The sequence below is a fragment of the Myiozetetes cayanensis genome, unplaced genomic scaffold (assembly GCF_022539395.1).
Source record: "Myiozetetes cayanensis isolate MyiCay16 unplaced genomic scaffold, myiCay2020 scf3, whole genome shotgun sequence".
Classification (NCBI taxonomy): Eukaryota; Metazoa; Chordata; class Aves; order Passeriformes; family Tyrannidae; genus Myiozetetes; species Myiozetetes cayanensis.
The window spans coordinates 45,096,698-45,121,402 of record NW_026087521.1 but is presented as its reverse complement, the minus strand read 5'-3'; the positions used below and the strand labels follow the sequence as shown (position 1 = coordinate 45,121,402).

At 42.6% G+C, this 24,705-nt stretch overlaps 2 protein-coding genes across 7 annotated transcripts in view; one reads left to right on the top strand and one right to left on the bottom strand.

The window, feature by feature from the left end:
- The window catches only part of CEP83 (centrosomal protein 83), a 29,926-nt gene extending 19,541 nt beyond the window's left edge, over positions 1 to 10,385 (top strand). For 4 of the 6 annotated variants that reach the window (XM_050323506.1, XM_050323507.1, XM_050323504.1 and 1 more), the window contains 5 exons: positions 2,226 to 2,355; positions 3,207 to 3,310; positions 3,954 to 4,137; positions 4,804 to 4,972; positions 8,349 to 10,385. In XM_050323506.1, the coding sequence (XP_050179463.1) occupies positions 2,226 to 2,355; positions 3,207 to 3,310; positions 3,954 to 4,137; positions 4,804 to 4,972; positions 8,349 to 8,512 (751 nt within the window). In that variant the 3' untranslated portion in view covers positions 8,513 to 10,385. Of the gene's footprint in view, positions 1 to 2,225; positions 2,356 to 3,206; positions 3,311 to 3,953; positions 4,138 to 4,803; positions 7,392 to 8,348 lie in introns of those variants that run through there. The other 2 variants (XR_007629911.1, XM_050323508.1) reach the window with 2 other exon arrangements.
- PLXNC1 (plexin C1) overlaps positions 9,151 to 24,705 on the bottom strand; it is a 70,572-nt gene continuing 55,017 nt past the window's right edge. The window contains exons 23-31 of the mRNA XM_050323503.1: positions 24,382 to 24,485; positions 20,110 to 20,164; positions 19,062 to 19,093; positions 18,866 to 18,973; positions 16,763 to 16,926; positions 16,175 to 16,322; positions 14,258 to 14,398; positions 14,093 to 14,167; positions 9,151 to 12,402 (exon numbers count right to left, since the gene is read on the bottom strand). Coding sequence (XP_050179460.1) covers positions 12,298 to 12,402; positions 14,093 to 14,167; positions 14,258 to 14,398; positions 16,175 to 16,322; positions 16,763 to 16,926; positions 18,866 to 18,973; positions 19,062 to 19,093; positions 20,110 to 20,164; positions 24,382 to 24,485 — 932 coding nt within the window. The 3' untranslated portion in view covers positions 9,151 to 12,297. The remainder of the gene's footprint in view (positions 12,403 to 14,092; positions 14,168 to 14,257; positions 14,399 to 16,174; positions 16,323 to 16,762; positions 16,927 to 18,865; positions 18,974 to 19,061; positions 19,094 to 20,109; positions 20,165 to 24,381; positions 24,486 to 24,705) is intronic.

Here is a 24,705-nt window from a genome sequence, read left to right as displayed (position 1 = left end):
CTGCCCCTCTTCTGCACTGACCTTGGTGTCTGCATTGTTGTTCACATGTTCTCACTCCACTCTTCTCTGACTGGAATTGTCATCTGCACAGTAACTTTTTTTCTTTCTTAAATATTATATTTATATATTAAAAATGTTATAGAGGCATTGCTAAAATTCCTGATTGGCCTGGCCTTGGCCAGTGGCGGGTCTGTCCTGGAGCTGACTGGTATTGGCTCTACCAGATGTGGGAGAAGCTTCCAGCAGCTTCTCACAGAATTCACTCCTGTAGCCCCTCTGCTACCAAAACCTGGCCACAGAAATCCAATGCTTTTTTTCCTTTAAACATCTCTTTTGCTATGATTTGGTACTGCAATTGCTTTGTTGTCATTAGTTTAACTATTGTTTGGTTTAACATTTGGACTGGAGAGTATGTTCAGTTGTCAGTGGCTTGTTAAATACTTTGCATGTATTTACTTTAGGGAGGTATTCACATTCCGAGGTTGTTGCTGTTATCTGAGTGGGACTGCCATTGTCATTTACATAGTTTTGGACCACAGACCCGTCAGGACTAGGTTTTCCTGGGAAGGCAATGGAAGGAACTTGTCAGTTCTCAGAGATCATCGTACAAGTTTGTAGGTAACAGGAGACACACCAAGGCTGATGCTGCAGAAATGAAGCTTTGTGGCCTACGTGTGAGCCCTGCATACATGATGTGAGCCCTGCAGGTCTGTCCCATTGCTACTGTGGGAGCCTTGGGACATGTTTCCATCCTTCTTATGAATTCTTGGGTGATAGCACATCCTTCCTCAGTTTGGTAATTCTTATGAGCTTGAACTCCAAGAGTTAAGTTACACCAAAGCAAGAGGAAGTGAAATAGGGACCTAAAGATAAGAAAGCATAAGATAAAAAGTTCAGACAAACAAAATAGTGCCAGTTGAGCATTGAGCATAAGTAGGCAAAGCAGCTGTGTGCCTGGCTGTGTCAGTCTTATGCTTGTGAAATGAGAAAAAGAACTGAAGGCAAACTATGAGACTGATACAGATCAGAGATGAGCTCAAACAGACACTTGTTAAGCACTTCAAAAACAATGTTAGTGGCATTTAAAAAACCAACCAACCAAAAAAACCACCCCAAAAAACACCCCAAAAAACCCCATGTCCAACTCATGGCATTTTTAACCACTGCCTCAACTGAAATCATTGTACTGCTAAGCACTGCTTGTCAAAAGTGCTTTGGTTCCTGGGAACTAGCACCTTACAGTCATCAGTTAGTACAGGCCACAGTGGCTCTATTAAAAGAGCTGTGATAGTTACCATGGGGGCCAGGATCTCCTTTTCAACATGAGTGGGTGATGCCTAATATTTCTACTGTGGGGAAGGGAAAGGTCATTTGATGAGAAATTTATGGAGATTCATTCAGTCCCTGTAGGAAAATTGCATCAACTCAGGACTAGAGTGGTATGGATGCACTGATACCAAGCCTTTGCCTTCTTAAAAACTGCTGCGTAGAATCTCAACATTTGATTTTATTCTTTAACAGTAATGTAATTAAATATGCAGATAGTTCTTGCCTGCTTTGACTCACAATGCAGATAGCCCAAACAAACAAGGCAGCAGAGAGAAACTGGCTCCTTTCCTATCCACTACTAGAGAACACAGCGTAATTTTACTATGTTTTAACCATGCAGAGATCTAAACAGATAACATGCCATTGGTGGTGTGTGTTCAGCTGGAATGTTGTCTAGAAACCGTATTGGTGGGAGCTTCCAGTCGAGCTGGTGTTCTGGTCGGGAGCACACACTAGTCAAGTCTTTACAAAGACACAGGAGACTCCATAGGGCAGCACCCTGTTCTCCCAAACTGAGGAGGTAGTTGTCAACTCTTCTGGCAGCTGATGTTTGGCATAGGTATCTACTTTTGCGTTCCAGTGTGATTGTTTGACCTGAATTTAGGAATTTTCTGTGGGTGGTTTGGTAGCGTGCCAACAATTAGCTAGCTTATTAGAATCACTTTTCAAAATGTGCCTTGTGGCTGAACAAAACCTAGGATAATGTTAATGCACAGGTTCAAATGTTGTTAGTCACAATTAGATTGTTAGCATAATCAAATTTAAATCAGATCCTTCAAGTATATAAAGGTACGAGTTGTGAAAAGATGCATCTATTTTAAGCGTCTTATGGCATAACCTGACCGCACTGCTTTGTTTGTATAACCTCCTAATCTTTTAACCTGATTTTTTCAAAGGACTTTAGAATGCCATCGTATGGAATGGCTACAGGAGAAGCGTATGCTTACTCAGTGCATCACAGACTACGAAGAGAAATACAACCAACTGAGGAACAAGCTGTGTCGAGCTGCTGTTGCTCAGAAAAAGGCATGTTGTCTCTTCCTTTATGAATGATCCAGCTTATGAAAATTTCAGCTTTAAGTTGGCCAGCAAGAATTGTTTCAGTGTTAATTTGCAGTCTACTTAATGTAATAACTAAATATATTGGGTTCTTTGAGACCAGCATAGAGATAGGTTGAAGTGGCATGTAAAACTATACTACAGCCAACAACTTTCTTATAATGCCATCAAAGATATTGTGAGGCTTTCTTTACACACACATGTGTGTATTTATGGTTATTTAAGAGGTGGACCCCTTGACTAGGGAGGATGATGTTTCAGATGCTAGGCAAATGATGTTCTACTTTTCGTTGATGGAATATTAAAATTTTATCTCTTCTAAACTTGCTTTTTTTCAAATAATTTTAAAGGAAAGACAGATTGTTTATAAAAGCTCAGGATTAATTAGCAGTGTCATACATTGAACATATACAGGTTATAAAACCTACTAGTAGCTTTTATGGCTGTAAAAAGTTAAGGTCAACATGAGCAAAAAAAAAATTAAAAGAAGGAAGCATACTTTCTTGGTCATGTTTATACTTATTTATACATGGTCATTTAAAGAATGAACTTTGTAATTCTCAAATACAGTTGGTGTTTGTTAGTACTATTGGTCACTAACCAAGGAGTCACCAGCAGCTCTGCATCCTTCAGTTGCAGGTTGCATTTGTTTCCCATCATGGTAGTCCAAGCACCTTCAAACAACACAGTTCCTCTTCTTAAGGAAGGAAAATCCTATAAAGTGTCACAGCTTGAAACCATGTAAACTGTAGATTTAATTTTTACAGGATTTAATCTATGAAGGTATTACTTAGCTGTTTGAAATGTCTGTTTGACAGAGAAAGACTCTCAATGACAATAAACAAAGGAGGATGCGTGAAAAAATAGAACTTTTGGAAGCCAAGATGGAAGAACTAGAAAAGCAAAATCAGATGTTAATTAGGTAACTAACTTTGCTTTTTTCTTAGCTTGAAAAATTATATATTCCCAAAATCTGACTTACAAATTGAAGTGGTTTTGAAGACATGTCACCTACTTTAGTAACCAGAGTCCAGTTTAATGACCTTTTTAGTACTATAATTGTTTGGATAGATTCTGTTTAGGATGGGCAGCTGAGAGCTTGTAAGACAACTGCAGGGCTGTGTCTTTGGGACGAAAGAGAGGAAAAATACCTGGTAGACACAGTTGCAGGAATCTTTTCGAAGAAGGAAGTGAAAAAGACTTCAGAATTGCAAGCGGGACAGACTTAGCATCCTCTTTAAAAGATAAAGTCCTGTTTTTTTCTCTTCATTGAGCCCCTATGGAGGGCTGGATTTGAATAATTAATTTAATGTGGCTCCCGTGGTTCACTTCTGTGAATGGTATTAAAAGCTTGGTTTATTCTACATAAATTCTAATCTATATAATACAACAGATAACTTAATGTGTAGACGGATGTTTAGACAGACATGCAGTACCTTCCAGTTGCTCTGGTATATTGGGATAGCTAGTAAAGAAGGGATAGTAAACAACAGAGCGCTCGTGGAGAAGTGTGCTGCTGCGTTGGGATAACAAAGATTTGGAGCAATAAATCTCTCATTTCCTAGGCAGAATGTTTCCTCTGAGGAATACACACGCCTCCAGAAGAGACTAAAGGACCTGCAACGTCGGCACAATGAATTCCGGAGTATAATTCTGAACCCTAACATACCGCCACTCAATCCACTTGGGATAATGCCATCATCGTCTGCCCTGCCTCCCGGGTCTGAAGTGTCCTTCCCTCTTCTTCAGGTGGTGATATATTACAAGCTGTGAAAATAGTACAACAAAAGAGGGTACTGGAACAGTCCTTCTTTACAGACCTTAGTCTTAAGGAAGGAGTATTTTACCTTTGAACAGAAGGAAACTTTGAGATATCTAGAGATGTTCCCTTCCTCACAATAGGAAGGAGTGCTTGAAAGACAAAGGATGTGTTACAGAATGTAACAAACAGGCAGTTTTAACCCATTTCTCCGTATTTTGCCCTTCTGAGAGGGTTAAGTGGCTTCTTCTGAGAAAGTGTTATTCTCACACCATGGTTTCATTATTAGGAAACAGTATTGCTCCTTTTGATTTCTTGTGTGGTTTAAAAGTCTTATGCTGAGCTTCTGAGAGTGAAAATCTCTCTGGCTGAGACGGACCAGGTTGACTTCACGGATTCTTGGTTACTGAGACCTCAGGTTTGTGTGCTCTTTCATCTGAGAGGAGGAACAGTTGCACCTGTACTTCTTGCTGATGCTGTTCGTCATGAATGTCAGAACAATATCCACAAAACACTGCTGAGTAAAATTTAACAAATAAGGATATTTTGGATTTCACTGTTTTTATTCTCATTAAAGAAATAAATTATTGCTCATTTTGATACCCTGTAGGTGTGCAAAATGTAATAGAGCCTTTTTTTTTTTTTTTTTTCCCAAGGAGGAGCAGCATCAAAGGGAGCTTTCCCTGCTTCGCAAGAGGTTGGAGGAACTAGAAACCAGACAGAGAAAACAGCTGGAAGATCTTGGACCACCTAGAGAGCGGGTAATGGGGGATGCCTACAGGGACTTGGCAAGAAACAAGATCACTGGAGAAAGCGAAGCACAAAGTGAGGACTCCAAATAAATCTGCAAACTCTCCATGCTATTAACTTGCAATAACTTATCCTTTGTATGTGCTTTTAATATTTTGCCAAAAACATGCCTGTACGTGCCTGAATAGAATCAAATATACTCTTCAGAGTTCCCCCTTTTTGGCTCAACTTGTTTAACTATTCAGACTAAGGTCAAAAATACCTTTTACCACTGGGAATCATAAAAATATATATTATTGTTATATATGTTATATATATAACATAAAAATATATCTAGGGTTGCCATCCATGAGGGAGTACGCTCCCTGAATTCAGGTTACGAGTGCTGTGATACTTGGCATCACAGGGGCTATGGGCTCAATATTGGGATTCAATTGCAGACAGTTTGTTCCTGATCAGCTAGACTTCCCACTTCTCTCAAATTCCTCATTTTCTGGGCAAGCGTACAGGGAGTGAATTCCCTCCCACTGTAAGCAAAGAGCAGGTTGAGGATGGCTTGTTGAAGCTGATTAACCACAAATCTGTTGGACCTGGTGATGGGCATCCCAGGGTCCCCAGGGAATTGGCTGATGTTGCCATGCCCTTCTCCATCATATTTTTAAAAGTCATGGCAGTCAGGCAAAGGCCTCAGCGACTGGAAAAAAAGAAACGTTGCTCCTGTTTTTTAAAAGGGGAGAAAGGATGATCCATCAGCTACAGACTGGTGAGCCTCCCCTCTGTGCCTGGGAAGATCATGGAGCAGATCCTCCTAGAAGATGTGCTAAGGCACATAAAAGACAAGGAGATGATCTGAGGCAGCCAGCACAGTTTACTAAGGGCAAATGGTGCCTGACCAATCTGGTGGCCTTCTGTGGTGAGTGATGGCAATGGCTGAAAAGGGAAGACCGACAGATGTCATCTATCTAGACTTCTGTAAGGCCTTTGATACTGTCCCACATGACATCCTTATCTCCAGACTGGAAAGACCATGGATGGGCTGTTGAGTGGATAAGAGTTGGCTGGATGGGTGCAGCCAGAACATTTGGTCTGTGGCTCTGTGTCTGGGTAGAGGAAGGTCATGAGTGGTGTCCCTCAGGGCTGGCTCTGTCTGGGGGCTGATGCTCTTCAGTATCTTCATCAGTGACACAGGCAGTGAGATCAAGTGCACCCTCGGCAAGTTTGCAGACAACAGGAAGCTGCACGGTGCAGTTGACACAACAGAAGGAAGGGATGTCATCCAGGGGGACCTGGCCAAGCTTGAGCAGTGGGCACACGAGCACCTCATGAAGTTCAACAAGTCCAAGCGCAAGGTGCTACATCTGGGTTTGGTGAATCCCAGACATGAGTACAGACTGGGAGAAGTCACTGAGAGCAGCCCTGTCGAGAACAACTTGGGGGTTCTTGTGGAAGAAAATCTGGACACAACTGTGTGTGCTCACAGCCCAGAAGGCCAGTTGTGTCCTGGGCTGCATCAAAAGAGGAGTGGCCAGCAGGTCGAGGCAGGTGATTCTCCCCCTCTACGCTGCTCTGGTGCAACATCTCTTTGAGTGCTGCATCCAGCTCTGTGGTCCCCAGCACAGGAGGGACATGGACCTGTTGGAGTGAATCCAGAGGAGGTCACCAAGACAATTAGAGGGATGGAGCACTTTTCCTGTGAAGACAGGCTGAGAGAGCTGGGGTCGTTCATCAGGGAGAAGAGGCGGCTTCAGGTAGACCACATTATTCTTCCAGTACTTAAAGAGGGCTTATAAAAAGGAGAGGGAATTTTTATATGGGCAGATAGTGTCAGGAACAGGGGGCAGTGGCTTTAAACTGAAAGAGAGAAGGTTTAGTTTAGATATTTGGAAGAAATTCTTTACTATGAGGGTGGTGAGGCACTGAAACAGATTGACAAGAGAAGCTGTGGATGCCCTGTCCCTTGAAGTGTTCCAGACCAGGTTGGATGGGGTTTTTGAGCAGTCTGGTCTATTGGAAGGTGTCCCTGCCCTTGGTGGGGGGGTGAAACTAACTGACCTTTGGGGCCTTCTGACCCAAATCATTCCATGAGTCTGTGAACGATTGCCAAGGCAGGCACTCCTTCCTGGTAAGTGTTTTCAGTATTTTTCCATAAAGTCAAAATGTGAAATAAAATATTTAACAAGATCTGGGTTGTTGAAAATATAACTGACATTTAAAATAAAAATTTAATTTTTTTTTTAATAAATCCTTTAAAACTTGATAATATCCTCTTCTTCAATGGATATTACTCTGGGTTGCTGTATGATCATTACCATTGCTGTAGTCTACACTTGGGAATGTTATTTTGATGTTCCCATGCACATAAGGAGGATAAAATGAGATTTTAAAAGTTCTGAAAAATTTTATTTGCTACCCTTGAGAATGTGCTTTTTGAATTTTTATAACAGAAATAGGCAATAATTTTTTTAATATAATATAGCAGAGATAAGTGTAACAAATTGCCATCACATTATGAAAATGTAAGTTTGCATTTGTTGCCACTCTAATATGTTTACTTACCTACAATAAAATTATTTATTCAAGGTTGAAAGTATTTAAATTTTTCCCATTCATTAGCAGTTCAGTAAAAGAAACTTGTGTAGATAAATTTTTTTTTTTATTTTGTTTTTACTGCATAGTGATGACTTTCCCGGAATTGTAGTAATTATTTTATCTGGGTTTTGTTTGTTTATTTGTATTTGGGTTCTTTTTTTTTTTTCTTTCCCCCAAATGCTGCAGCAGAAGTCTGGGACAGTGAGAATGCACTGCAATTTCTTAATAGGGTATTGCTGTTAGACTGTAGGAACAGACAGTGGAATAACTACATTGCATATGGTGATGCTGGCATTGACTCAACTTCTCTCTCAGAGGCTGCATTTGTGATTTTCCATACAGTGCTGAGGTATAAGGATTTGTCCTGGTTCTGGTCAGGACAGGGTTAATTTTTGCAGTAGCCAGGTAGGGCCATGGTTAGGACATGGAGGTTATTCTATACCACCTCAAGTCCTCTTCTGGGGACAGGGGAAGGGGTCCCTTCCCGGTCACATAGGGTGGCACAGTCGGGTATTTGCCAGGCTCCATGTAGTGAGCAATTGCGTGGGAATTGTTCACCTCCTTTTTAAAGTTGTTGCTGTTACTATTCATTCTCTTATCTCCTTGCTGTTTCCGGTAAATTGTTCTTATGTACTCGTGATCTTTACCTTTTGTACCTCTAATTCTCCCCTCCATCCTCCTGTGGTGGAGGAGGAGCTGGGGCAGGGGTGTGAGTGAGCAGCGCAAGATTTGGAGTGTTTCAGTGGGAACACTAAATTGGGGAATACCATGTCCTTTCCTTTCCTGGAGAATTTGTTAAACCTCTCTGTGGAAAACAGTGTCACTGGTTAGAAGTAACAGAAGCTACTGCTCTCTCCTGCAGGATTAATTTGTACAAAGTACTTGTCTGTGCCTGAGCCACCTTTGCCAAATGGGACGGCCACCAGCATCTACCAGCGTGGAACAGTTGCAAAGAGCAAGCTCTCAGCAGCCTTGTGTCTCTGTCCCTGCCTCTGGCTGTGTGAGCTTCAGCAAGGTGCACTCTAATGTTGGGGGGCAGGGAGGGTGGTTTATACAACCTAGGGAAGATGTGAAGGGTGGAAGAAGGGTAGTAAAAGCAGAAAGAATGATGGTCACCACTAGGTTTGTGGGCTCCCTTGGCCAGCTGGCTTTGAGTGAGAGCCAACTTCCTGCCCCTGCAATACCTTCTCCTGCTAGAAGGGTTATTGGGTTATCCTCCTTTTTAACATTTTTAGCTTTTTAAAATTATCATCAGCCTCAGAGCCTTTAAGTGGTGTAGTTGTAGTGCAGCTCATGAAGGCTCTGTGGAGGTGTTGCAGGCACTGCATATCCAGCCTTGCTGTTGCTTCTTACAGCTGGGAAGGCAGCTGGGAATCCCCCTCCACCCAGGCCCTGCAGGTCACTGCTCAGCAGCCACTGAGTTTTAGGCCAGCCCCTCCCTTCCCCAGCATCACCGATGCTGTACTGTACCTTCCTTTTCTTGTACTTCCCAACTTCAGCACGATGGAATTGTGCTGTGCTGACCTGCCTGGTTCTGCCCTGCAGCCTCGCAGGGCCGGAGCTGCAGCAGGTATTTCTCATCTGATGCCACTCCGTTCTTTGCATGACCTTGGATGGGATTGTTACCAGCTTTCTTTTAACAATTTTAAAGTACACAATCAAACTAACCTCCAAATGTTTTTATTCTAGATAAACCCATACAAACACCAACATGTATTTGTCATTTGCACTTTTTTTCAACCATTAATTTTAAACAACAGGTTAACTTCTGTACAACAGGAATTACTTTACACATTAGTAAGATTTGCCTTCAAACTAGATGACTGCAAAATAATGCTCTGTAAGCTAGTGTTAGAAAATACGCTGTTTGCCATAGCAGTTTGCCTGTAAACATGTGACAGTAAGTTGAAGAGAAGTTTGCTTTCATTTCTGAGAATGTGATTAGAACTGTTGGGTTGCCATAATACAGCTTTAGTCAGAGGTGGTTCTTTTTGTCCGGGTAACAGTAACGGCAAATGGCAGATATGGAAGGTGTGCCAATGTTTTGTGTGCTGACCCAAACCTACCAAAAGAGCCACAATCACTTAATTATACTTCACATCACTTCGTGAGATCCACTTGATGGGTTACAAAGTCCCAGCATGATTTAAAAATGGTTTACTAACAGATCGACGCTGTTTAGGAGGCTTGAATAAAAGGCAATAATCCTATTCCAGGCTGTAGATAAAGCTACAAGGCCTGCTTCAACACATACTTAATCTCTAGAAATCATTAAAGCTATTGTAGCAAACAAGCAGTAGTACAAATACAGAATAGGACTGATTTTCATTTCCTCATCAATATAAACACATATAGTGAAGCTCACAGGATCAGACCCACGCAAACAGATTATATTTTACAGCTTTTCAAGCAGAAATGTTGGATTTGTTTTTTCTGCCTGTACAGAAGGTTACTGTTGAACAAAACCATCACAGTTCATTTGAATGCACTGCCAGCAAACACCTGAAGTGGAACACAACTGTCTGGAAAGAGTAATCCGCTCATGCCCCTCCTTCAATATTAATTACTGTGCTTTTTTATTTATTTGATGCTGCTTTAAAGTGTTAGATTAAGAATAATAAAAATCAAGCCCTTACATACAGGTATTCCAAGCTTAAGTGCTAGTCAAGCCATGATGCACTCCTTTTGCACAGAGGGCAGGATAGGTTAGGGTTAGGTTGGGGTTTTTTCCAATTAAAATTGAACTATCAAAATACATTGTGCCAGGCAGAGAACTGCTGAAAGTACTGCAACATTGTAGTGCAGTTTCCTGAACAAAGCTATACATTCCATCAAGTATAAAGTGTAAACTTAATAGCAAGAGTAAGACTTGAATTAAAAAAAAACAAAACACAACAAAGCCATCACAGTATGGGTTGGTTGGTGGCTGTCCTCTCCGGTATGCAAGAGGTACAACTTGTGCAATCACACAGCAGGGAGGGGGCAGACCAGCAGGCAACATGTTTTGGTGTTTGTGTTTTTCCATGTTAACAGCTGGCCTTGCTTCTGCCAATGCTGGCCGGCCGTGTGCCGTGGGATTGTGCCTGGTACCAGGTGCTGGTAGCCTTTGTGCCCAAACCAGCCAGCTTTAGCCCTGCTGGCCTGAAGCTGCAGGGCTCCCCCAGTGCAGCAGCACAGGGCAGGTAATCAGCCCTGCACAACCATCTCTGGCTGCTCACAGTCCCAGCACTGCCTTCCTGTACCAAACCTGGCCCACCCACCAAGGCAGGTGACAGTGTGTCCCTCTCCTATGGGCCACTCACCTCCAGCGGTGGATCCCTCCAGAAATGTATGGAATCATCATCTCTGTGTCATCAATGCCTTACCTCAAAACTGAGGGCATGTGACAGCCTAAGTATGAGTCTCCTGTGACTGAAGCAGAGTCCATGGTGACAAATCATTTCAGCTCTGTAGCAGAGGGTAGGACTGTGCTGGTGCAGTAGCAGAGCTGGAGCCACGGCTGCTCCTCCGTGGCTTTTTTCAGCAGCCACTGCACCAGCCTCATCCCAGCAGCACAGCCATGTACCTGCTTTCCAGTTGGGCTGACTTCAGCCACCAGTGCAAATGTAATGGACTCCTTCCTTTCAAAATGGCCAAGCCTCAAAAACCCCAGCCAGACTAAGGCAGACAGTTACCCCTCCCCACCCCAACCCCAGCGAGCACATTTGTATCAGTTTCTCATACACAGTCAGAGATTACACCAGTCCTCCTGTTCTTACACATTATTAAACCAACCGTCTTTGACCTGAAGCCCACACACACACGCTGGCATCAGGTTTGTGAGGCCCTTGTACACAGAGGGAAGCCTGGCCAGGACTGTCAGCACTGATGCATGGGCCGATCACGCGCCTGAGTATGGATTTATTCATCGAAGTGCAGCCATCAGCTGCTTCATCAAATCACAACAGTGTTCTGATGCAGTGCAGTTTCACCTGTGAAGCTGTTCACAAGTGTTTCACAGCTTATTTAAGGATGGAAAGGCAGAAATGTAAACACAGATAGATGTCGGCCCAGCACCTTTCTCTGAAAGCCTCCCCCCTGCCTCTTCCCCTCAGCAACTGGCTTCACTTTGCACATGGAATTTCTAACCTAAGGAAGATAAGTCCTGCCATGTAGCATTTGGCCTTCAAACTTCAGACACGCTTTTTCTGTTAAACACACTTATCTGAAGTGTCACTTTGGTGCCAGGTTTTTGTTGGGTTTTATTGATGTGATTGATGTGGGGTTTTGTGGGGGTTTTTTCGGGTTTTTTTCTTTTTTTTTTTTTTTTTTCCTGAACAGGAACCAGTGAACATTTGACTGGAAGGAAGGAAACTGCAGCTGACCCGTATTCTGAAGCTGGAGCTCACCCTCACAGTTTGCCAAGCTGCTGAAAGGATGTAGCGAAACATCAGCTTTCCCTCTTAAAAAATGATCTAAGCAACTTGCAAGTTCACACGGGCACCTCTGAACTTACAGTGTATTTTGCACAGCTCCTAGGACCTGTTTTTAAGTAAGCAGAAAGCTTACTTAGACAGTATTTTGAACCAAAGGGTTATGTGTGTACCTAAAAATGCTGGCCCTGCCAACACCAGATTCACTTTCACGTGCCCGTGTCTGAATATGTAACCCTGCCCGTATTTCATTTCCAAATGTAGATATTACTTGAATGGTCAGAGTGGAGAAGTGTCCAAATGTTTCAAACCCTGTACATATAATCAGTCAAAACAGTTTCAGGAGCAGTAGCACTAATTTAAAATTCCCCACAGTGATGCTGTGAGTCAGTGCTCTGCTCAAAGCCATTTGCATTTTTTCTTTTCATCAAATAAGGCTTTTACTTGCTGGAGCTGCTTCTGGACTTCTTCAAACCCCCGTTCTCGCTCAAGTTTGCTGACAATCTGTTAACAATTAGCAAAAGAGAGAATAAATTTTTAGTGCTTATTTTACTTGCTATTTTTTAAAGCCTTCTTTTCTGTATTCTAACAACTGCTGACAGAAAAATCCGTCTGAATGCCTGCCTATCTGTAAACATTCTTTTCTGACTTTAACACTTTATTTTGGTAGTTTTCCTTTCAAGTCATTCTGATCACAGGATGTGCAACACTTCCACAAAAGAACGACTGAGCCAAGCAGAGAAAACAAAACAAATCTTGCACATGCTCATCTCTCAAAGCATGAGGCAAGGCCAGTGCTCCAGTTTTACCCTAGAGAAAATTTGCAAATGATATTTTATTTCTCTTCCTGTGCCATGTAAACTGAGGGCAATAAACTGCCTCTCTTCCTCTGATTCTCCTACTTGGCCCCAGGCCCAGGTGATAGGAAGGAACACTGCTGCTGTCTGAACACTCTTTGCTGGCAACTCTACAAGGGGACAGGTCTCAGCAAACAATGAAGGAGGTTTAGTTGCTCCCAGTCAAAAGCCAGAGGGAGAAGAGCAGAAGGAGGATTTCCATCTAAGGATGGGCTAAGTTTAGCCAGTGCAACCTTCAAAAAACCTAAAAATGGGCACTAGGACTAGAAAATACAACTGAATTTTCCTGTATCAACAATTTTAATGAGCTTAATAATGTGTGATTACCTGAGTATCATCCCAAGCTTCTTTTAAGAGGCAAAGATTCGATGCTGAACCCAGATAATTTGAAATTTTAGAGATCAGAAGTGGCAAGGCAGCTAACAGGTGACTGAGAGCTGGATGATTACAGCAAGTGCTGATGCTGTGCTGCTGGGGATGAAAGGGAGAAAGGCCTGGTTGCTGGGAGACCCAGACAACCCGCTGGAAGTGGTAAGGAGGCCTTCAGGCAACACACCCCAGCTGGCTCTTATCTGAGTCCCTGCACAGACACAAGCATCCTCCTTGCAGCTTCTGTTAAGGATGCAGAGCAAAATGGAGTGGAGAATCCTATCATGCAAAGTGGAGGGCAGGGATTTTCTTAGAAAGCAGCTTAGAGGTAGCCTGCGACTAGGTGCTTTCAGCTGAGAAGAGATTTCTTTTGTTAGTAATATCAGGGGCTGGAAGCTATAGCTGCTTCTCTTTAAGAGAAAGGCTATTAGAGCAGAGTGTTAAGGGAGCTATGATGGGAAAGGAGCAGACTCATCTTGCTGTAAGGCTGAGCGTGCTCTGCAGAGGTGTTTGTACTGACTGTTAAACTGAGAGCCCTGGTGCTACAGTCTAATCTGATTTCTGAGTCTCTAGGGAAATGGAGCGTGTGCACAGGAGTTGTGACAAGCATTTGCAGAGACTCTGCAAACACAGTAGAACAAGAAGCCTAGACTATATAGGAACTTCCTCAAAGCTGCAGGGAGGATTTTATTGCTAGTGTCTCTGTGAAATACAGCAGTGACAGCGGAGGTGCACTTACAACCCTTTGGCCTGTGACCCCTCAGAGGGGTGGGGGCTGCACTGCTCTGGCCCCACATGGCTCAGTGGAAGGAGCAGCCTTGGCTGCACTATGGAGGGGCTGCCTCTGGAGGGGCACTCAGGAGGTTGCACATCAGGCCAGCCTTTGGTTACTTTGTCAAGCACCACTTTCAAGCCTAAGGTAGTAAATTAACATTAAGGGGTTAAGCAGGAATAGCAGATGTGCTTACCTCATCATAGTATTTCACTATGTATCTGTAGATTTCAAACAAGGCCACTTTCTCATTAAATTCATTTTCATGTTTCTAAAATAGAAAATAGTTCCTGTCAGATAGTTCTCTTTTTTAAAAAATCTTAACATGACAGCAAATGAAGTTGCTGCTTCTCAACCATACCTTAGATTCCTGAGCTAGAAATTCTTCAACCTCTGCAGTGGTCAGTGGAGGCAGATCCCTGATGGCTTTGTAGTATGCTTTCACCTCCTTCTTGTAGAGTGGAATGTCCTTAGCATAGAGAAGTTTATTTGTTGGTGCTTCCTTAAAAGAAAAAATTTGAAGCCTTGTCACTTTTCACAGCACAGATTTCCTAAGGTTCCACCTCCACACAGTTAATTGCATCTAATTGTATCCATGTGACTCATTTTTCCTTTGCGGTGGTTATATGCATCAAACCAAGGTTATGAAACAAAGAAGCAAAACAGAGGCAGGACCTCAGTAGTGGATTGTATTTCATGACAGTTGCCATATAATCATTTCTATTGGCATCAGAAAGGGTGACCATTTGTTCAACAGACATTTTTATTTCTCACTTCCTCCTTAAGGCTCCCTAGACCTGAAAGAGCGTGAAGGCTGAACCAAAGGGCCCGAGGCTGATGATACCCTATTTACATGCAGGATTCAGCAGTACTGCTGAAAGTTCCCCTACAGTAACACACCAGAGAGTCTTCCTAGATCCTGTCCTGGCAGAGGTCCTCCTAAAACTCTTTGGTCCCTACTACTCCTCTCCCTCTGGGGTTCGAGAGCATGGAGGGCTGACTGCCGGACATGCACAGCCAAAAGATTTTTTCACCCCAGGACTACAACAATCTGGGTCAACACTAACCTATCTGGAAGCTTTAGGCTCATTTGAGGAAATAAGTGTTGATGTTTGTGTAGGAGCCCAAACCCCACTTGGAAACCTTATTTTCAGAATGTAAAAGTGGGGGCTGGTAGTCTCCTGTCACTGCTCTGGTTTAAATTCTGGGGAAAAAATGACATAACCATGTGATATCCTGTCACTACTGTTTCCACTCTGTGATGAAATGATTTGAATGTTTGTTTTCTAAATGGCTAAAACATATTTAAAGATGAAATGCTAAAACCCATGAAAGTAAACACATTTTAGTACTGAAAGACCATAAGACATTTCCTGCAGTATCAGCAATACTTCACAATGTATGTTAAGCACAGAAATCTAACAATCATGCTCATTTGCAGTTTTTCAATGAAAGAATTGATACATTTGTTAGCTTTAATTTATGATACTTCACTCCTAAAATATGACAAATAAGCACATTATTTGCTATTTACCTTTAACAGATGAGCAGTTGGACCAGATCACTTAGGAAATTAGTCCATTTTTACATAAATGTTTTTAGGCTAAAAAGTCTCTAACCTGTTTTTCTTGGTAGTTTGAGCCTGAACAAATGCTTCCTGCTTTGGTCCAAAGAAAAGGAAAATACGCTGGGGAAAAAGGAAGTATTTCTGATCCTCAGAGTTCCGGACACTGTACTAAAGAGTTTCTGAATGTAAGATGTCTGGACTTGGTACTCCAGCAAATAATTTTTCATATAAAAAGGGAGCAGCTAATACATGTGGAAGGAACTGTTTCAAACTTCAGAGCTCTTACAGCTTCCAGCAGCTTATTGTGTGTGTTTTCTGCACATTGGTGTGTGGCAGATGAAATCTGGACTACTTATCAAATAATATTAGTACTCTTAAGACCTCTGCTTAAAACTACTTTGAAACTTCATTAAAATCTTACAATTTCCACCTTCTTCCACAAATTGTGTAAACACACTGTGCAGAAATGAACTGCAGAGAAGACAAGCAGCAGTTAATTATAAAAAAGGCATTCTCATAGCTCTGAATTCCTTGTGAATTCTTCAAAGTCTCAGGAGACAGACCAGCGAGGAACAGAAACCCAGCTTAATTAGGCCACTGACAGTTTTGCCCCGAACGTCAGCAGATCCAGAACTTTGTCGCTTGAATCGTTATACAGTTGAAAAAGACAGCAGCTGAGAAATTAGCAGAAGACTGGAAGGGCAGCATTACCTTCCCCAGGGTCTGTTCTGCTAGAGAAAAGGCATCCATGAAAGCTTGTGCAATTACAGACAAACAGCCATCTATATGTGAAGTCTTCTTAATATCAAAGACAAATTGGGGATTCTTCAGTATGTTCACCCAGAAGCGAAGAGGAAGACTAGACAGAGAAAGAACAAGCATCTTTAAAATTAAACACTCACATAGCACAACTGCTTTAAAATGGTACTTAATTACACTGCAGTCATGGAAAGCAGCACATTTCAGGACTGCTTATTCTTGTTAAAAAAGGGGTCAGGGAACAAAGGCTACGGAGCAAACACATCAGTCAGGCACCCAACTTCAAATAATGCTCTCAACCTGCCGCTACTGCTCTCTGAGTGTGAAGTCAGTATGCAGACTTACAAGTCCTGGAAGCCATGGTGGTTTTTGTTGGTATCAAATCAATACACTAAAATTACTGTGATCCACAGAGCCAAACCACATCTTATTCCCAAACATGCTAAAATCATATTCTTCTGATCACAGATGACCCATTCCATCTTTGCAACTACATTTTCAGAAAGCTCATGTGCCCCTGTGCATGTCCCACAGGCATACCTGTTGGTTTTCCATATGTGGACCACATCAGGGTCAGTAATTTTTTTGCTCTCAGCCTGGGCATCCAGAAAGTCAAAAAAGTACTTGATGGCAACAGGTGCTTTATTGTTGGGTAAACTCCAAATGCTCCTGAAGAGCTTTTCAACAACTGAATGAATTGCAACCTGAAAAAGTAACACAATGAACATTTTGTTATTATACAAGAAAAGAATAGGATCTTTTATCTCAGAGGGCTGAGCGTGTCCCAAGACAACAACACACAGAAACTACAATATGCTTGTGGCAAACATCAAGGCCATAGGTTATTGGAAAATAAGACAGTCAGTAACAAAAATGAAAGTACAATACGCCACAATGAGCTGCTTTCAAATGCCACACATCCTATCACTCTGCCGACAGGGGAACTCTGGTGAACTTCGTGATACATTGTAGGTGGAAGGTATCACTTGGTCCAACAAAGGCTACACCAACTCTTGGGATACTGTTGGCACTGTTGCTAAAGACATTTGGAACTTGTGGCTGAAAGTAAGATGGAGGTGAGGAGAAGCAGTTTAACCAGTTTCCTAGGACACTGGTCCTCATGGTGCCATCTGCGACACATACTGAAGACATGTGCTCATCAACACTTCACAGCCAAGTGGGTCTGGCACTTGGTCTAATTCTAGCATAACAGCTATACTGGTGGTGTCCAAAGACACTAATGCTAGAGAGAAGAACTGAAAACTGGGGATTTCTGATACAGAAGTGAAGCTTTTTGGCTCACAAAAGCAAGGGCTTTGTTGCTGATGGACTTGCTGATATAATCATAATGTATTCATAAATAGAGGCAAACAAAGAAAAACACTGTTCTGTGCCGTTTTTCTTCACATCTGTTCTGAAGCTCAGTTTAGCCCAATCTTTTCCCAGCAAGAAGGATTTAAGCACATCACAGGGTCTTGATGCACTACCAGCCAGTTAATTTCAAGTGGTAAGCTCTGCAGTTGTGTGCAGTACATGGTATGAGAGAGGGAGAGGGACATGGTGCAATGCAATTTCCTTTGGCACACAGCGTATCATGGGTGGAATTCCACAGAGAAGGGTATCAGAGCACTGTTATTCAGAGCAGTGTTTCATTTTGGAGAAGGAGCTGACTAATTTAAAGCCCTTTAAAAGGACTGTTTCTTAAGAGACTGATCTTTTCTTCGGTACTTCAGTCTTCCACATAACAGATTACTGGTTTACTCCAGCAATTCCTGAGGGCTCATGTTAGTTTTCACAGCTAATGAGAGATGACCAGTCTTCACTCTCACTTTGGGGTAGTGTCCCAAATTACTTCAGATGCTATCAACAACCTAATTAAATAATGATTGATAGATTTTTAAATGCAAGAAGGCTATAATCATCATCCCTTCAGGCCACTCGTATTGCACAGCTCTCAGTGTTGTGCTCTGATTAATATTTTAAGTAATATGCTGTTGCAAAGAGTTTTATAACCATTTTGAGTAAGTCAGAAACAAGATGACATTACCAAAGGGAGTGAGCAGAGCTTATTCCTAAGGAATGCACATTGTATAAATTAGGTAATTGTATTATAAATCCTAAGGACCTTGCTTTTAAAGTTAATCTAGTTATTTTGGATGCTTAATTTGAAACCCTAACAGAATATTTAATTTCATGGGCTGTATTTTGTGAAGCTCAGGCTTTGGAAGTTGTCTCTAAGCTGGGTAAACTCTAGAGGAGACCGGGGAGATTGTTGACTGAAATCTGTCTCTCCAGAGGGGATCATTCTTGCTCTATGGGACTCAGTGGTAAAACTCACTTTCCATAAGCTCAATAATTACCTTTTTTCTTTAACCTGAGAAAAGAGGCTGAGCTTACTGAGGAGACAGAGAGTGTGAATAATAGACAATTTTAGAACTCTAGCATTAGAAAACCTGAAACGCATCTTTGCAAATAGTGATAATCCATAGTTAGCACAGAGATTTTTATATGCTATCTTTTCATTTAACATTTGATATACATGCAGGAAGTCTGCACAATTTCTGCTTTAATTTGTATTTCTGCTGTGCCAAACTAGCCAAGCCCACCATCAGCCCTCCCCAAAATAAAGCCTTTACAGTTTACCTTGGTGGACAGAAGCTTTGTGAGATACATTTCTTTCACTTTGAATTTTTGCTTTCCTTTGTGACCTGCTCCCTTCACATCTTTGTTTGCTTCCGAGTCTGGTAAAATCTGTCGTGAAGAGATTAGAGAGATTACACAGATACAAATACAGCTCAGTATTAAATCTACCACTTAGCAGTGTAATGACTCAACTCACCAAATGACAGTGCTCATCCGAGTAGTCCACATCTAAACGACAGAAAGCAGAGAGCAAACAGGCATTAATAAAACACACAGCTATGGGTTTGTGAGTTCTACTGGGCTCTGGACTGTGCAGCAGGGTGCATGCCAGGATGCCAAGCAAGCAGACTCGGTGTCATCCCTTCCTGCCTGCAGTGTGGGGGAAGCCTCTGAGAAATGCACAGGCTCTGGGCACCTCCCCAGTGCCAGCCTGTAGCTCTGACCACTAAGCCAGGGCATCATATCTGCCACTGGGGTAAGCTGGCAGCAATCACAGCTCCTCTGAAAGGAGGACAAGAGACAGCAGATGAGATGATTGCATTGGTTCAGTCTCTAAGAGTGCTCAGCGCAGGTGGGCTGAGGTCAGGCTTGAACACAATGGCTGAGAACAGCAACTCTTGCTGAGGGAGAGGGCAACGACATCCCAATGAGATGCACACATCTCTCCTAACTTTGATGGTGAAGTGAACCACACATCAGGAGCGTGTTTTTCCCAGGGGCTACAGAAAGTTCTCCCCTGAGACACCAACTGGGTGGGAGCAACCTACATCACAGTGGTAGGTGAGATGAACTGACCCCCTGTAAGCACCCTGTAACTCCTGACCTGTTGAGAGAGCCAAGCCAATGTTTTCAGAAACACAGTCAAGAAAATATGGAAAATTACCATCTTTTTGTTATGCCTGTCTCTGGAGAGTGCACCACTATGTCTGTAATATAAAATTCCTCGTGTTGGTTTCAACAGTCAGCACTTGGAGTCACCCAGACTTCCTGCCTGTAAGCCTGTACCTCTAAGTAATCATTTGTTGAGAAGTGTAAGTCCTTCTGTCCTCCTTCACACATTCTAGGCCTACTGTGCCTGCCAGAGGCCCAGAGCCACGGTAACATGGCTCTTCATTTGGCTCAACTAAATCCAAGTACCTTTTTCTGTCCTCCTATTGACCAAGAGAAAACCTGTCACAGCTCAGCTCTCTGCATTCCCAGTCACTCTCCACAAAAGTTTAAATAGATTGCAGTTCCTCTGTTACCTGATCGGATATTTGCCTTCTTTTTAAAGACTTTTATGGTTGCTCCATTTGAAATCTGAAAGCAAAAACAAATACATAATTTTGAAACAAAAGTCTAGAATTCACGAAGCCATCAGTTTCATTTCCTCCTTCATTTCCTTCAGTCCATGGCAGTGCAGGAACCCGCCAGCTCGCTTTGTTCTCACCACGGTGTGCATGGCTTTCAGCAGCACCCAGGGCCGGGCTTTCTGGCATGGGCAGTAGCTGCAGTTTATCAGCCTTACCTAACAAGTAAGTCTTACCTAAGAAGAGAGAAGGCACCTCTTCCAATGAACCAGTCTTGAGGACCTTTCCCTTTCCTTGATTTTTCTGGTTCAGCTCATAATTGGACATTTTTACTTTCATGTACTGCTTTGTGCTGTTTCTTGCACCCATCTTTCTATAGATTGCTGAGGTTAATTTCTCTGGCTCCAATGAAATAGGATTTTATGGGAAAGTGAGGCAGGGAGGTGCACACAAAGATGAATTCTCTTCTGGTCCCCTTTCCTTCAGCTCAGTCTGTTCTCCCCATGTCCTGTGAAGGGGCCATGTTGAGGGTCTAGCCTGGTGCTCCCAAGAACTATTTTCAAACTGAGCAAAATATTTATACACCGTAAGATCAAGATCTGTATCTTACCACCATGGGATTTCTAGGAAAAATCTACCTCCTCCTTCCATGAATTTATAGTGCTGCCAGAATGTTAAGTATTATCTTTAAAACAAACTGGCAAACCATGCTTTTATTGTCAAAGAGTAACTAAAAAACGGCTCCCACTGAGAGCTACACCACTGCTCTGCTGTCAAATGTTTAGTCTTGCCAAGAACTAGTGCACTTGCCTCTATAATTACAAAAACAACTGTCCAGTTCTAGGAAGGGATCTCTGCCAAAACAATTTAAGTGTTTTTTAAACCTTGGCAGCCAGCCTGGTGTAAGAAACCAGTTTAAACATTAAGATACTCTATCAAAAGCTGTGTCTTATGCCAAAAAAATCTGCGCTTACATTTGCTCCTGGAAAGTAAATGCAACCCATTTTATAAGTATGATTTTTTGTGGGGATTCCATTTATCATACCGAGTTTCAGACCTCTTTCAGACAACACAGTGCACTTGAAAACCACACTACAAGTGGGAATATGCTCCAAGGCTAGCCTGTGAGGTGAAACAAACACCCAGAGAGTCCTCCTACTTGGCCCTGAAGATAGGTAAACAGGAACAGGGCTGCACAGCAGCTTACCCCCTCTCATAGCTGTGTGGGCAACATGCTGCCTTCATTCCCTCTCCAAGAAGTAGGAGAGCAGCTCAGTGCTGTTGGCTCCTGTCCTGAGGGAGATGGGCAGAGCTCCCAGGGAGAACCGTGCTATCCTCCAGGAACCAGAGGCATTGCTGCAGTGCAGCCATGACCAAAGTCCCCACTTTAGGTTTTATTTCTGGGACAAATTATACTTTTAGTATTGACTGGACTATGCTTTCCCTTCTTTATCATAACTGCAGCAGCCATACTTGCTGGTTCTTTCTGCGTGATGGAATTAAATAAAAAAAATTTTAAAAGCCCTTCTTTTTGTCTCCTGCTGTCTAAATCACTTTTTGTAGTGGGCTGCTCCATTGACACCTTGTAACATCTTTGCTTTTCCAGGTGCATTACCGAGCAGAACAAACCAGTAGAGGGCGGATCTCTTCAGTTCCACACAACATGGAATACAGTTACTTTGGAAAACAGAAGATACAGTAGTGCGGCTCTACACCTCTTCCTTGTTCTCCAGGCCTCCTGACCTCACTATCATCCAGTTCTTGCCAGTCAGCTCCCTAGATCACACAGATTTGCTCTCTTGGGCTCTGCCTGCTCCTGGAACATACGATGCTGTTCCAGGCTGAGGAATTGGAGATCTGTGACTGGACAGCAGATCAGAAAGTGGTTGTCTAGCTCTCTTCTTGCGTGGGGAATAGGATGTCAAGATAATCAGCAACTTTCTTGTCATGGCTTGTGGTTACTCTCATGGAAACAATAGTGCAGACCTCATAAATAATCACATCAATAACCCCACTAGGAGCAAAATTTAGAGCAAAAGAGCATACAGGTCAGAGACACATGGAAGTCTAACAGTACAGAGGAATTTTTTTCTCTTCACAGACACCATAAAAAATTGCAAACATCTCCTTCTTTCATGTTTTAAAAAATCAGTGTAGAAACTAAGTCTGCTTTTTCAAGAATGACTGCTGACTCTGGGATCTTCACAACACAACTCTCATGCTCCAGTATCTTAAAAAAGATTTGATGGTACTTCCCAGTCTTGAACATCTGGTTACTTTCTAGCATTTAAGGCTGGTAAACAAGAAGAGCAATTCAGGCTTGTCACAGAACTCTAGGTACTGTTGAAATGTAAAAGGTGGAATTTTCTCAGGCAATTTTACTGCCCTCACACAGTATATGCAATGTTCCTTTTTCTTGCTAACTAGACACCTTTACACTCCCTTTTGCATTAATAGGCACACAAGAAAATACACTAGGTATGTTAATGGTTAATACTTGCCACTAATACACTGCCTGAAATGCCACTGAGCTTCTGCCTAAAATGTACTCTATTTTGTCAGAAAAAGTGAACTAAAATAGCTAACAGAGATATCCAGCATAATCTTTATAAGGCAGCTGCTAAGCTATAATTAGTGTGGTTACAGCTCAGTAAAAACAACTGAGTCTCCCAACTTGCAACTGCCTGCAGAAACCTCAGATGAAAACAAGGGCTGGGACAAAGATACCCAGGGATAACAGTGACCAATGAACACCCATGACCCATAGCATGCCATGAGCTTAGGAAGTACAAAGGGCTGCTGGGTAAAATCAGGGAGCACTTGCAATCAGGGAGAACTTGCCTGTGGTAAAGAGGGCAGGTACTGTCACATTAGACAGAAGTTCGAACATCTAATCAGATTCAAATCTGTGTTGACCTTTGCTGCATAGGCTCAAACTGCAACACTACAGTGTCCTAATTTGTACAAAATCTCTACAAGTGGAGTGGAGGAGGTTACTCTACAGACAAAGTTCAAGACAGGCATAGGAAAAGCTGTATTTAAGCCACTGGGTGGTGATACCTACAGGACATCTGGGTTCACTGCTGACTCCTGTGAGGTAAGGAGAGCTACAAACACCTACAGAAATCTGTAAAGGACTCTGAATGAGCTGGCTTCGTAGCTAAGCAGCCTTGTACTCTGCCTAGGCTACAAAGTCCTGCTAGGAGTCCTTGTTTCATTATGGATGGTACTCTATTTGCTCATGCAGACAGCACCATGTTCTATGCTGGCTCGGGTTCCTCAGCACCACACTGCATTGCATGGCACAGACCCACAGCAGCAAAACTTCTAAATAAATAAAAATTTATGATCCTGTTAAGAGCCAGACTTTCAAATTCAACAATGAGGCATGAAGAAAGATCTCTCTCTAAGCACTCAGCACGATAACCTCCATTTCCCAAACCTATCTGTAAGCATCACACGTGAACTTACTCATCACCTCAGGCCAATCACCTGTTGCACATTTTACACAGCCTCCCACCCTCCACTCTGACTGGTGTCACTGGAAACTCCTTAGAGAGGTTACTCTGCTTGCTATGCTTTTGCAATGTGCTACACTCAGAAGGGCTCTGCCACCAGTTGCAGCCTTGTGCATTGCTGCCGTGATGGACAGATTACTGCAGCACTGGTTTACAGGTGCAGTTGGAAGCAGAGAGAAAACTTACGCTACAAGTGGCAACAGCAGATGGAAGCAGAAACAGAGAGGAAAAGGAAAATTAACTGACACAGGAGGTCTCCAGAGAAGAGAGAGAGAACTCATCAGTGCTTTTTATTCTGACTCTTGATGAGATTTCGCAAGTATCACTACTGCCTGTTCAGATAATCAAAATATGAGGTGGGATGAGGTAAACAATTGCTCATGGAGCAAGAAAAACTCAACAGCAGAGACTCAAAGAGACTCAAGGCAAGGCTCATAGCCAGAAATCAGATGCTGTTTTAAGTGAAATGCTCAACAGAATTAACAGTTTACCTAGCATGCTTGAACCAAGCAGCCCTGCAAACCTCTAAAAAGTAACAGAAAACATGACTCACTGACAAAAACGTTTTGTGTCACACAATTCTTTTTTTCCGTTGATGATGCTCAGCTATCTCTTCAAGATTTTGATCAATTGAGATTCTTCTGTGCAAATCAAATTTAAGTTGTGGAGAAACTGCTTCTCAACTCATTGGTATGGCCTCTGTGCTTACCTCGTAATGACCGATGGTATTTAACTTCCTTATCCCATCCTCCATCACCTCTGAGGAACCATCAATATCTAACAATTCTCTTTGTTGCTCCTCAGACACAAGTTCTGCAGTATGACAGCAACAGAAAACAATTACATCCCAATGGCATTCTCACTGTACAGATGTTTGTAAAGAAAAACAACACCTAATTATTTTTTGACCAGTGACTCCCAGCTGAGCTGTTTCTCTCTGTCCTCGTGCCAGGTCACATGGAGGTGGTTTTGCACTCCCACACTACTGATTCCCTTTCTGGGTGACAGCCTCGGTGGCTTCCATTACTGTGGA